The sequence below is a fragment of the Lipophrys pholis genome, assembly GCF_963383615.2.
Source record: "Lipophrys pholis genome assembly, chromosome: 3".
Classification (NCBI taxonomy): Eukaryota; Metazoa; Chordata; class Actinopteri; order Blenniiformes; family Blenniidae; genus Lipophrys; species Lipophrys pholis.
The window spans coordinates 5,203,702-5,218,664 of NC_137627.1; the positions used below are offsets into that span (position 1 = coordinate 5,203,702).

The 14,963-nt window shown below is 43.6% G+C and overlaps 1 protein-coding gene across 1 annotated transcript in view; it reads left to right on the forward strand.

The window, feature by feature from the left end:
* LOC308107682 (SPRY domain-containing SOCS box protein 4-like) overlaps window positions 1-14,009 on the forward strand; it is a 60,683-nt gene extending 46,674 nt beyond the window's left edge. Inside the window, exon 4 of the mRNA XM_080460159.1 lies at window positions 12,797-14,009. Within this exon, the coding sequence (XP_080316285.1) occupies window positions 12,797-12,924 (128 nt within the window). The 3' untranslated portion in view covers window positions 12,925-14,009. The remainder of the gene's footprint in view (window positions 1-12,796) is intronic.
* Window positions 14,010-14,963: the final 954 nt, after the last annotated feature.

Consider the following 14,963-nt stretch of genomic DNA (forward strand, 5'->3'; position numbering starts at 1 on the left):
TTTACGTGACAACTTTTTAAAACGATGTCGGTTGACACTGTAGTGGCTGAATCTACTGAGCATGTGCAGAAGAACTATCTGACTGTGGTGCACATGCACAGGAGCAGGTCTTCAGAAATGGTGCATTTTCCTCGTTTACATGGAGGCGGAGCGTTTTTCGAAATGTTGCACCCATTTTTAAAAAGTTTTTCAGTAGCTCAGAGCACCGTCAATGTTTCTGTAACATGGGTGCTGTTTAAACGCAGCAGTTTGCGAGGATCAAGAATGAAGCAACTCCCTGAATGACTTCTAATAAATTCATGAATGTGGCTGTTGCGATCAGAGCTCGCTGTGAGTTGTCAACGCATTCATGTATGTGACGTGTACATCATGTAAACGCAGGGAGGCAGTGATCCTCATAAGTGAGTGGAAAATGCAGGTGGTAGTTTGATACCCTGGGGTATTCTCTCTGGTCCGCTGAAGCTGAATAGTCAGCTTGAACTGACGTCACTTGTCATTGTTAATAAAGTAGGAGCTTGTTGACAGCAGTATCAGTGTTACTGTCGTATAGTCTTTTACCCGTCGGCCCGCCTGCTACCATATGAAGCTGATGTTCTGACAGAATGCACATGAGAGATGACTGCGTGATATCAAGCACACGGCACGCCTCTGTGATGTGGCGGATGCAAAAGCATCAATATTTATGCTGGGAGATAGCAGCGCTCCCTTATTCCCACACCTCACTGAGAGGCTTCAGTCTTTGTTCACTTTCTGCTTTCTTGGTCTTACGCTGGTCTTGTAGGCTGTTCACGTTTTATTTAATTTTTTTCCTCCTCCCTTCTTCTGAGACTCCTTTAGTCTCTTTAGAGAAAAGAGATAAAAATCTGTGTACTTCTTCCTCTCCTGCCTTTGTTGTCCCGACAATGATGGGGTTTTCTGGTGTTCATCATGCTTCGCTCATCACTCCGGTGCTCTGGCCTCCAGCCGGAGGAGTCACTTGAAAGCCAACCCTGCTGAGACTCTATTTTTCATCACTTCTTCTACCTCTGACCCGCTCTCATCTTAAGTAGGAAACAATGGGGAAGCCGGATCGCGCCGTCCTCCTCCTCCTCCTCCTATTCTTGGAAAGGCATCAACAAGCCTCTTGACACCTCGGTGGCCCCGGCCAGCGCCTCGGTGACAAGCTGAGCCAAACTCATTTACACCCGAGAGGAGGAAGCATCTCACACTCACTCCTGACATGTGTAACCCTCCCCTTTTTGTAAATGAACCCTATTTGACTCCAGCTCTCATTGTGTTTCACCCCCCTCCCCGCTCTCCTTTTCCCAACTGTCTTCCTCCTCTGCCCTCCTCCCCCCACTTCCTTTCTTCCAACATTTACTCACCCAATTGTGGCGGCATGTTGCTGTGGAAACACTTTTTTCATGTATATGTGTGTGTGTGTGTGTGTGTGTGTGTGGATTAGGTGGGTGGTTAATTGTTGACCAATGTTCTTTTCTCACTTGTTTGGTGGCCAAGTAGCTGCTTCCTCCCGATTGTCTGCAGTTCAGAGACGTTCAAGGCGCAGATGTAAGCTGTAACTTGATCTCAGACTGCGTGGGTATTGAGGTTGAATTGATCCGCTGCTTCACAGAAGGCTGCTTTGGATCAGGAGTCACCCGTTGTCGTTTATCAACCATATTCAGAGGTGGTTGAACACGTGGATTCTATTTTAATCATGGAAATTGAAGTTCTTAATATAGAAAAAAACTACATTTGTCCCCAATTGAGCATTATCATTCAACGATGCTCAGATTCTGGTATGGTAATCGCAAACTGCTCTGATTCATCATTAATGCTTAACGAAGTTTAACCCCACCTGAAAATGCTAATCAATAAAGGAGGAGCAATTTCAACTTTGTTGGGTATATATGGACCTTTTTACATGAGAAGGTTTAAAGTGAAAACACGTCACTTTTTCCATTTTCCCTTTAAAAAGGTTCCCAAACATAGTTTGAAAATGCTGTCTGTTTATACCAGTACTGTGTATCATGAAATACTTGACTATATGTACTCTATAGTTTAGTCTATTAACTATATGAATCAAGGAGAAGTTCCTTAAAAAAAAAACACCTGTCATGCTTTCCATCTTCCTGTGTTGTGCTTGAGTCTGATACACAGAGGATTTTGTTTAACAAATTCCCAAACTAAAATTGTGTTTTTATTCATGGTAAAACTGGATTTCACTTGTACAGTGCTGTTCCACCACTTGAGCAGTCCCTAAAGCACCTTACACGGTTAATCACAGGAAAAGAAAGTGGAAATCAGTTCAGCCTTCAACAGAGGTGTGGTGGGAGACATTTGCTGAAATGGCTCTTCATGACTTTAATATTATGAAATATTTTCTGTCCTGCCTCTTCTCAGGTCATCTTTTCTGAATCTCCTCTGTTGTGCCTATCCTGGGTCTCCCACCAATCATGTCCCAGTGGTACTTTCCACAGTATTCAGAGACATGTTTTTGATTTTTGCTTGATTGATTTCATGTAAAGATACGTCCCTCCACCTACTTGTGTCCATCCAATCGCTTCAGTGTGAACACAAGCAATATATGTGTAAAACCCTTGATTACGGAAAACTTTTATCTGATGTCTCTCGTGATATTATCCTCAGTTGATCTCTCACAAAATGCAAGCAAATCGAAAGTAAAATCACATTTTATACAGGATCTTATTAAATCTGGCCTTTTGTGCTCGCCCTCAGATTGATGCAAACTCCTAGCACTTGCTGTGCGGGCTTAACAGAATGTAAATGTCACACATGTCCCCATCTTCATTATTAAGGTGGCTCATTTAACTACAGCACCTTATTTACTAAACATTGGTCCTCTGGAAAAGAAAAAGGGAAATTGCCAAAATCTAATTTCCTGACTGTGAGCTTGAAGGCTGGATCTGGAGCTTATTGTATATGTGCCATAATTGCTTGGCTGTCGGAGCACTCACAAAGTCTCAAAGTGGGTATGATTGTGTTAGTCCCATTTTAGTGAATGGCCAATTTTCATCTAAACTGTGTTGTTTAAGTCTGGGCTTTCGGTGTATGTAGATTTCCTACACTAGAATCTCTATTTGGGAGGGTTTGTAAACTTATGTGTTTTCTTTGCAATAAGAAGAGGAGTTATCTGAAAGCTGATGCAGGGGGGGCTCATGCTGCGTCAGACAGGGATAATCCAGTCATTTGTCAATAAGCCTGAGTTCCTAGAAGCTGAGTTAAAGAGATTTATTGTTCTGACGTCAACAAGAGTCCAGGTGAGCTCAGATAGCCGCGTCCAAACAGCCGTGGCTCAGTTGTTATGATGATACAGAACATTAAAACAATCATCCAGATGATAAACCTCCATTATTTCCCCCATGTGTGTAATTATTTGGTTCCCAGTGAAGACTGGTGGCTGTTGATGTCCTGCTTGTTATTTATGATAGCAGCTGATTCGATGACCTGCCTCTCTAAACTGTCTGAACAAGAGTCCGATGATTCATCCATTCGCTGTCAAAATTTCCTACTCGTGTTTTTGGTGGTGATGAAAATCAGGGTCAGTTCATTAAACACTTATAGCCTTGGATTGTTTGCGTTTCTTTTTTTTTTTTTTTTTTAGGTCCTTTTGAATATGACTGTCGCTGTGTAAACCAAGCACCCTGTTATACTTTGTTAGAGATCATGAAGTAATTATTTATGACAACATTCTGGAAAGAAGTTGTTCCTCATTGGCTTCTCATGAGACTCCTTCCGAGGTTCGTGACTCATTGACTAGAATCACATGTTTTGATGGAGGACCAACAAGTTTGAAATGTTTAAACATTAAAAAAAAAAAAAAATTATCATCTAAATGATATGACTAAACGGCCATCTTGATTTCACCTCATAGACCTCAATCTGCTAACGTCTTTCTGAACAGTTTGAAAAACTAACTAATCCCAGCCAGTCCAGTCTTGTAATAACACCATAAGCCATATCTATAAACTTGGACCAATTAAAATGTTCATTGAGCCACGGTTGGCGCCAGGACCATAGTTTGGACACATCTGGATTAGTTGGCACTTAATATTCACATCCTTCTTGGTGTTTGTGGGCTCACTTCTCAAATTGTAATGTGACCCGTGTCTCATGTCTGTACCAGTGAGACCATAAAGGTCATAAGATTCCCCAGCGTGCTCTTTTGAATAAGACTGTTTACCATACTGGCTTCTTGGAATGCAAGTGCTGCTACTTCCTGAAATAATTGCTTAGAACTATGAATAAGAAAAGGTCTCCTGGTCCTCTCAACCCACATTGTTTTGCTGATCTTTTCGGAAAGGAACCTATTGTCTCTGAATATAATCGGTTCAGAACCACAGAGATGATGTTGGCTCTGAGCTCTTCTGAATTCAGTGTTGTCAAATCGCCATCTTAAATCTTTACTGCGCTGCATGTTTTTGATGTAATTTACCTGAAATGCCTGAATGGAAATTATGGTTCGTAATCAAATTCTGCAGAATGCTTGATGACTGGACGCTCATGACAATCACGTGTCAGATGGACCTCTAAGCGCCCCGTTACACGACGGGCGGAAACGTAAAACTTTCTGAAAACACTCCAACTCCGTTACCGTGTTGACGGGGAAAACGGAACTCTTCTGAAACGCTGCTACTGCTCATGCAAACCACAGCCACACAAAAGCAACCAGCTGCACCCACAAGTTGCTCTGCATGAAAACTACATTGTTTTCAGCATTTCTGTGTTTTCCACAGACAAAACTTTTCATAGGCAAGATCGAAAAAACCATGCGTTTTCAATCAAGAAGTAAACGGGGCCTGAGAAAACACCCTCCAGAACCAGAACTGGACGTTTCTGAGCTCAAGTCTGTCACACGAGTTAGACGAGTTAGTCAGTTGCATTTCATCTCCCTGCGTCTCTATAATCTCAGAAACTCTGTGGCTCCATCTCAAGGTCTGATTAAACATTGCAGATAGGCCAAACACTGGCACACACTGGCGCACACACTGGCACACACACTCTTAAAGTTTATTTGACTCATGCGAGTCCAGTTTTGGCCTGGACCTCATGTTTGGAGCAGCTGTATCAAAGGACCCGTTTGTACTTTTTACTACGACTGCACAAAATACACACATCACCAAAAAACACCAAAATCAAGGGGGGGAAATTACCAAAAAAAAACATGTATAATCGCGTCTAAAACGCTACTGGTGGAAACTTTCGATGCACTGGAAAACATAAACATACAAAAAAATACACGATCCAGTCACAGCTGGGGTAAATTGGTGCCGAGAGAAAGAGCACTGTTGAGAACAAATCCCAAAGCGCAAAAACACTTAAGTTGTTTGATTTTAATGTATTGATTGCAAATAATGTCGTTATTACAATACTCAACAATATTCTTACGTTTATCAAATATTGTGAATCCCGACATGAACAAGTAATATTACAAACCGTGAATCTCACGTTTCATCAGTCAGGAGTCGGTCACTGTCTCATCATGTGCACACACAGCTTCATTCTGTTTGTTTACTCAAGTATTTCTGCAAATGCTCCTAATGACGGGAGATTAGCAGCAGGAGCGGCTCCACCAGATTTTTGCTTGCTGTCCAGCCGGCACGAGTTAACAGGAAGTCAGGCACTGATAGAAATTCCTCCCGCTGACGATTATCTCCGCTGCCTCACCACGCAATTTGGGTCCTGCTCAATTTGGACGCCTGCGTTTCCCATCAGAATGCAATTTCCATCTCTTCCTGCTCCACTTATCTTTTTTTATTTTTCCTCCTCCTACATCGTCGGTCTGATTTTGTCCACTCTTAAATATATTCCTTTTTTTTCCCTCACCCTCCCTTCAACCTGGAGCTGAACAACTTTTTTGTATCTGAGATGTGTCGTCACCTTAAGGGCTGATTGTGGAGACACATCCACTCGTCATCTTTAAAACTAGGTCAGACGAGCCCGACAGTTTTATGCTAATCTTTTTGATAAGCGCAGCCCGGAGCCTCGTGTTTTTACCTAAACACGTCCCTCATTATGAAGGAAGGCAGCGGAAAGAGGGCGGAGTCGGAGCGCCAGTGAATTGGAGCGCATGTGCCAGAGAGATGGACCCTGTGTGTCGTTAAATGAGACGTATCCAGGTCGAATTGTCTCTGCAGTCCACTCACACACACACACACACACACACACACATTCAAGTGTAAGAAGCTGAAGCGATCTATCGCCAGCTGCCTATAAGCAGTCTCACCTGAGTGAGGACAGACAGACCGGCGCGCAGACGTCCCACCACTCCCCTCCTTTTCCTCTGCATGCAGGAGCCACCAAAACTCCTCTGAAGTCTCACAGAGCATCACTCATCCTCAACCACACTTTCCCACACTCCAGCTCCTCTTTAGTCCGCCATAAATCTGAAGGACACGCACACACACTCACAGACACATGACAGGACTGTAGAAAGGTAGAAATACGAGGGATATGCAGAGAGCTCCACTCGCTGAATTGCCTCCCAAGTAATTAGCATGAGTTAATAGTTGAGGCTGGTTTAGGTCGACTCAGTCAGGGTTCTCTTACCCAGACTGACAGGCAGGCTGCTCCAAATAGGAGCTCAGTCTCGGTTTGCAATCACGATGTGCACTTAAAAGAATAGAAAGCCCATAAGGAATGAACAACAAAGTGCACCCTACAGATATTTTTGTTTTGACGTTTTTTGGACCATCAAACATTTCACCCTTCTCTCTCTCTCTCTCTCCCTCAGAACTAAAAGTAGCATTGACAGAAAACCGAAAGTACATTTACATTTTGTATTATTTTCATAATTGGGGCAAGCTTAAAGAATCATTTACTAACTAATTCCACCTTAAAATGTTTAAAGTCAGGATGCGAGGTTTCAGACTGAGCGAGTTTGAAACCGTGTTGTAGTGATTAACGTAGAGTTTCTCCAGCTTCCTCACACAGTCCAGCAACATAAAGAAAGAACACATTTAACCAAACAGCGCTAGTATGAGTGAAAGTGCTTGTGTATCTCTTTATGTTGACAAACTTTATTGGCTGGAATAGATTCTATGACCCTGGTCTGGATGAAGATGGCGCCTTTCGTTGCTATTTAACGGCAACATTTTCATACTAAAATCTGTTGAGTATAGCCCACTGAGACTTTTAGAAAAGATATTGTGGACAAGTATGAGTGGTGTAGTGATGAGCCTTTTCACCTCACAGCCAGTTAATCCCCGGGTTGAGTCCAGGCTTGCAGGCCTTTTTAGTTTGGAACCTGTACCTCCAGTGTGTGAGTTCCTCACGGTACTTCAGTTTTCTTCCACAGTCTGAAACACATGCTTTTGGTTGATATTTGATTGTGTGGTCATATTGTCGAGTTTCATTTGTTCATTTCCACGACAACGGTTTTTATAGTCGCTGAAAACAGAACTTTTTATAAAACATTTAAACCGACAACCATAATAATGGAGGTAATCAGACTGTGCGACTTTTCCGAAAAGGTGTACATTTATTACACCTCCTGCATAAGTGGATACATATTACAAAAGCACAGCACCAACTTGTGGTCAGATGTGGAAACTACAATATTTCAAGTGTTTCTATGTTAACCATAAATATTTTCAAACTTTACCTCTTGTCAGCTGGGATTGTCACCAACCCTCGATGGATGTACAATTTGAAAAGGATAAATTATCCAGTAGTTCATACTGTCATTGTTTGACAGTGAGAAGAATTTAGATCAAGTGTTCTGGATAAAGTTGTTTAGATGATGGATGACTGTGAACCTGGAGAGTCTTTAATTATTCCTATAAAAGGCAAATGACCTGCAAGTGTTTTTAGTGCCAGAGCAAATCATTTCCAACAAGCATGTAGAAGTGTACGGATGTTGTCACATGATGTGATGTCCAAGTGTCCACAATCACAAAGAGGTTTCACCTTGAGGTGTATCGCATCCTAAATGCAACAGTTGGAGGAGCTGTTGTGACTGAGTGAGTTATCATCCAATCTGGAGGTGGGTGGTTCAGTCAGGTTCCTGAATTCTTGCCTTAGTTGCCCCCCCGATAATGGGGGAGCACATTACAAAGTCGTTCTGTTGCCATTGATGTGTGTATGAATGTGACTGATCAGCACTTTGAGACTGCTGAGGCAGTGAAAAACGAGCTGTATAAGTGAAGTCCATCTACTTACGGCTCCTGTAATGACATTTCGGGTCTTTATGGATGGCTTTTCTTACTGGGGAAAATTAGTTTCACATCATTAGGTCTTTTTTCCAAGACCTTTCCGGACTTATAGGTTATCTCAGACTTTAAAAAGATAAATGCTCATATTATTGGCATTTTCTGTCAAGTTTGAAAGGTTCAAGGAGATCATAAGAGTGTTAAACCTTTTCTTATATCTGAATCTGCTGTATCAGTCATATTCACAAGGTATGAAATACCTGCAGACACGACATTGTATCTGATTCGTCATACCCTCGTACCCGAGTCCTTCACCTTTTCCTTCTTGATCACATTCAAGCTGAAATGACTTCCTAACCTCTATTTGTCAACCACAACCGCCTCCTCCACCAGTCGGCATCACTCATTAACGGCAGCGGCTGACGGACAGCGTGTACCTCCTGTCGGTGCTCATCACCGGGACTGTTTGTCGCCCCGGGCAACCCTTACCATGGAGACTCGACGTACGCCAGCAGCCTTTGGCTGTTTTTTTTTAGCCAGTTTGTAGAGTGATGGCGTCGGCCTCTGTCAGGAGAGCTGTCAGAGTGGAATGATACTGTCTGCGGTAGCCAAGCTGCAAGGTAGCGTTCAATTAAAATGCAGTCATCAAGTGACACCTAAGTTCTAAATATTTAAAAAAAAAGAAAACCTTCATATGCAAACCTGGATATTGTCAGTTTTACCATGAGTTATCCTCAGAAGACGATTCAGAACATTTCTCTCAATCTGCTGGGAAAGTGAATGAACTGTTAGATCGTCAACTTTTGCATTATAACAGCCCGCTGAATGTACTGGAACAGGAAGGAGCGCCGACTCCAGGAGAGAGACAATTAAGTTAACAATATGCAGTGATGACACACACATGTAAAGTGATTGAATGGAGGAGAATGGTGAGAGAGGGCATTTAATAAGGTCCCCTGTGGTCTAAAGCTGCAGCGGTTTACCGTAGTTACCAGACTATTGGTTATCCTTGCTGGCTGCTCACACGACTTGCATATCACAATATACGGTACATACTATGTGGGACCACGAGGCGTCACTGTATGACAGCAGAATGGAGGTGGACTATGTTTGAAGATGGGCTGTGGGATCAGCGGCTGCAGCAACCAAGAATGGACAAAAACCTGCAAATAATGAAATTTTAGTGTTTATTTTAAATTTAACCTGTTACCTTGTTTATTGTATAAAGACCTATTTAGCTAAAGGCAAATATTTTTTGAAGATATTTTAGTCGTGAAGGCTGCAGACTGGTAATTTCCGTTATTTTTTGGATGACCTTGTCATAATGAGCTGCTGCCTCCACATTTGGAGTGCTCCGTGTGATTACATCTGCTCATCCAGTAGTGAAACGTGTTGAAGCCAAACGCTTCCTTTCACCATTTAATTATCGGTTAACATTGATGGCACATTGTGTATTTGTGAATATGAACTCCCTGTTCAATGGACTCCCCTGTAGTAGTGGTGTGCGGAGCCGGGTTGCCATGGAAACAGCTGTCCGCATCCTGTAGCGATGAGATTGTAGACTGATTGATAGGTCTGCAGTACGGCCTGATAGAGAGCAGACCTTCATTTCTGCGGGCTTTTCCTGGTCCCTCGGGGACTCCACGTGCCCCGGAGTGTGATCCCGGGGGTCTCGCAGCATGCCGCCTCAGCATTCATTCTCCAGGTGCCGAGGCTGAGCCCAGATCCCATCGCGGTGCCGGTGCGTCGGGGTCTTAATTTCTAATCTGCTAAGCCGCGCTGTTCAACTTTGCCTCAGCAAAACGTGCACAAACAAGACGTCAGAGGGTTGTATCGTCCTGTAGAGTGTTTCTCTCCTACTTCTGTGAGGATTATCAGCCTCTCACACACACACACACACACACACACACACACACGCACACACGCACACACTGCTGCACGTTGTCTACATTCAACTGGGATTCATTCAGCTCCACAAATGAATCCGCCACCGGTCCCCAAGGTGCTCTCGCAAAGACTTTTCATTAAGTACACGGCAGTCAAATGACTCGATCGCTGCGCCCTTGTTTCTTTTCACTTCTCCTCTGTCTTTTGCCTCAGAGGTCACGCAGACTCAGACAGTAGATCAACTCACAGAGGAGATGCAGCGGAATTGCACCCCGATTTTCAAATAAAGTCCCTAAGGTTCTTACAAAGGCTGAAATCCTGAGTTTTCCTGGTTTCTCACACCCAACAGGCTCGTTCTGCTCCAGTTCTCTGAACACACCTCACAAAAAAAAAAAAAAAAGGCCTTATGTTTGTTTGGTGGTTTTGGTTTGTGGTAACAGTGTGCTTTTAATAGGCTGAGAGGAAAACTCTCACAGAGGAGGGCTATCTCTATCAGCTTGTTTGTATCATGAACACACCAGTGTTTGCCGTGTCACAGCATTAGCAATAGCTTAAGCTTTCTTACTAACCTGGGATTTGTGTTCCTACTACTATCCGGTTAAATTGTCACTGGTACACCGAGTTCACACGACGATGCTTTTAATCGTAGATGAATCAAATCATTGAATGAGTGCGTGTTAGGGCGGACTTTCCTTTGAACACAGGAGACTTTAGCAGGTTGGACAAGTTTACCGAGTCGAGGACAAAGTTCTCCTTCAGTCTTCCTCGTATCGTCACATGGGGGTAAAGTTAAAACGTCTCTCCTCGTGCCCTTCAGCCGGACTCGGGGCGGGTGGTGCCTCCAGGTGGAGCAGCTTCAGCAGTTTACCGTCCGTCTGACTACCAGACGTCGTTCGTCTCTCACTGTGTGGATATATTGTGAATATCTTTTAATAGCGTGTGTGTGCGTGTGTGTGTGTGTGTGTGTGTGTGTGTGTGTGTGTGTGTGTGTGTGTGTGTGTGTGTGTGTGTGTGTGTGTGTGTGTGTGTGTGTGTGTGTGTGTGTGTGTGTGTGTGTGTGTGTGTGTGTGTGTGTGTGTGTGTGTGTGTGTGTGTGTGTGTGTGTGTGTGTGTGTGTGTGTGTGTGTGTGTGTGTGTGTGTGTGTGTGTGTGTGTGTGTGTGTGTGTGTGTGTGTGTGTGTGTGTGTGTGTGTGTGTGTGTGTGTTTAAAGTAGCAGTGAGGTGAATCTGCTGCTGGAAAACGAAGTGAGATAGTGTGTAACCGTGAGTCTGCTGTTACTTATTGGCTTTTGAAGGGAGGAATATGCATTCAGCGTGCTATTAAATATTCGCCGGGGCTAAATTTAGGAAAGCTGCAGTATTTATATCCCTCGGAAGTTAATGGACTCTGTTATCAGTACTTTTCTGGTTGAATGTATTGTCACACAGTTGTGAAATCCAGAAATCCTCCGACACCAGCGGAGCAGAGAGGCTGCTGCGCAGACTGACCTACAAAAAAGCCCACCTGATAACAAGGCACCTCCACCCAAAATCTGTCTGCTTATGGCTGAACTGCTGAAGTTCGAAGAAGCAATATAGCTTCTGTGTCCTATTTCTAAGATGATATCTCATTGGAGAAAAGTGGAAGTTGGAGTGTTGATAAAGTCTCAAACTAAGTATTGATCCACTGCGCCCTGCGAGCGGCCTCTCCTGCAGGAAACAATCCATTTATCCACTCACAGACGGCTAAAGAAAAACTCAACATCACACCCCCTCATCCAGCGCTGGTTCAGCTTCTCCATCTTACCGAGACGACGGCAGCGTTCGCTGAAACACGAAGATGTTTCCAAGTGAAAACGGAAAACTTTCGTTGTGTTTTTGTGTGTCCGTTCACACGACGACGGTACTCTTTGAAATGCTCCCACTCCGTTTCTGAAATGCCGCTACTGCACGTACTCAATATTTCTTCTTCACACGTGTGAGTAGTGACATTAACAACAGCAGCAGCAGCCTCCGGAGTGTCGTGACTCCTCGAACATGTTCTCCTGGAACTTGGTAGTTTTAGAGTTGAGAGTCAGAATAGTGAATGTGCTGTTGTTTCTGAATAAAGTTGAGAAATTTTACAAACAACTGTTTACTTGAGATCAGAGCGCGTGTTGATCTGACATCAGTCAGCAACAATCCTTTAAACAGTGTTTGATTATAGAACTTTGAAGGAGCAATATGGAGGATTTCTGTCATGGTGTCTTTGTGCATTAGGTGGCAGTAGTGAGAGTTTGACTTCAATCAAGGTCTTTTGAATTAATCTGTATATTTTTTGGGTTGGTACTTACTAAAACCCTCAGCTGCTCTTCTGTTTACTGTCCAACCTTCTGACTGGACTCATGAGACGATGATGTTGAATGCATTACATTGAGGGGACGCCAGCAACAGTTTGGAGTTTTTACAAGTTTTGACCTCGTCGTCTTCTAAACCCCCTCATATGACATACAAGTTTTGACCAACAGGCAGCCTACCATGAACACTTCACAGGTGTCTTGTCATCTTATTTCATAGCAATCCTTCTCAAAACATTATGGCGCTTTAGTAAAGAACTGGAAGGTTTTGTCTCAGATTGTTCCAATGCAAAGATGGCCGTATGCTTGGTGTTTAACTTTATTCTGATTGAAGGAATGTGATGGCGCTCCTCCGTCAACAATCCTGACAACGGTGTTAAATTTGGCTCAAGATTTCTTAAATTCAGACACTTTCATGTTTGACCTTTGCCCCTCCTCTTGCAGCGGAGCCCCTCCCCCTCATGGACCTGTGCAGACGGGCGGCTCGACGGGCTCTGGGCCGAGAACGCATCCATCACATCGACACACTCCCGCTGCCTGAGACCCTCAAGAACTACCTCCAGTACCAGTGACCGACCACACACACACACACACACACACTCCCGGACGAGCACCAGGCCTGGATATGGTTCCAGTTTCTATCCTCCCCATCTGATACCCGACCACATGAACTCTGGACATAGCACGGAGCTATCAGTGGGTTTTTGTTTACACCAATTGGGATATTCTGCTTTTTGGATGTCGTTGTTTTTTAATCTTTTGGGGGGGGGGGGGAGGGGGGGGACAGTCGACTCAAGGAGCTGAGAAATGAAATGTTTGAATCCCTTTTTATTTCCTGCTATATGGCATGAATATATCAAGTCACGCCACATGTCTGCAATTAGAAAAAGCCTTAAATTGCTGCAGGTTTTCAGGCTCGCTCTCTCTCCTCATACTTCACGGAAGCCTCCGGAAAACATGTTGGTATATATATTTCTATTCCCAACAACACGGCAGACTCTGTGGAGACACAATCCCTGCAAGTCGCTGGAGAGAGAGATCTCTCTCTCACACACACACACACACACACACACACACACACACACACACACACACACACACACACACACACACACACACACACACACACTTCTATTTTTGCACAGGGATCTCATGTTTGTGTGTGTGTGTGTTTGTGTTTGTAGAAACAAAGCTCGCACTGTCTGTAGCAAGACGACAAGTCATCGACACGCAGGCTGGAGAACACAGCAGCTTCATTCATTTCCTTCATCAGGATTGGTGTGAAATCTGAAGCCGTGTCTGATGTTTCTTCTGTGCCCCACACACACACACACACACACACACACACACACACACACACACACACACACACACACACCTGTATCACTGCAGAAGACACAACTTCTCCCTCATTCTACATTTGAAATGCTGCTTTTCTATCCTTCTTTTTCTACCATCTGATTTCCACCTGATTTACTCGTCCTGCAGATGAAGGTCTTATAAAGAGATTTTCCCCGAACACGTCCTCTCTTTTTTTTTTTTTTAAATGGATTTTGAGATTTGCCCGCAGGACAGTATGTCTTGCACGTTTAAGGTGGAAGAATGTGATGCCATGAAAAATCTTTTAAATGTGAACAAGAATAAACTCAACCGAACGAATCTTTGTCTTGTCACGTTCTTCTGTTTATTCTCAAATTCATTGAGTTTAAAAGACGCTTTTTAAACTTCCGCTTTGACCGATGGTGTCCCCTGAAGAAAGGGGTCCCCTCTTCGGAGGGACAAGTCACGAGTACAAAATGGTGCAATATTGCTATAATAACCTTTAAATGTACACTTTTGCACAATCATGAACACTAAGGATACCCAATAAATTCTGATTCATGATTACTTCACAATATATCAAATATTTTCCATGTGAATTATAACTGCCAAAGCCGCTGGTGCTCCATCTTTCTGAGAGCCCCGGAGATACGTCCTCTTGTTGCTGCCTGCTGCATCCTGCAGAACGTCTGTGTGGCAGCAGGTCACAGTGGATGTAATGAAATTGTCTATATTTTTGCAATATCAAACAGTTTGTACTGAAAGTAATTACAATCTCAACATAAAGTCATATTTAATGTAACATTCTGGTGCAAAATACAATGAAATATCAAAAAAAAAAAACTTGTATAAATCCTATATAACCATCTGGCTTGGTGGGACCAGATTGGGGCCTCTTGGTGGGTTTTGGCCAACTTCACAGAGCAGCACTGAGCTGCGGGGATCCAGCGATTATTCAGAATTAATAAGAACTAATCTCCTGACACCACAACGTCTGAATATTCTAATAATCCCAGAAAACCTGTTTGATGTCCACGTCAGGCAGGTTGTCCCCTATTACGGTGTGTTAACGGTTAAATATGTGTCCGTGCTTACCGGGTCCGCTCCGCCGAGGTTCTACTGTACCTCCAAACACTCAAACACTGTGTTACTTCCCCTTTAAGAGCCAGGTGCACTTGCATCTTGGCGCATTGGGACGTTGGAGCTCATAAGCTATGAGGGAAACGTGATTGTTTTGTTTTCAGAACAGCTTGTCTGGTGTTGTTTAGTAAGTTTACTCCAAGTTTAGGGC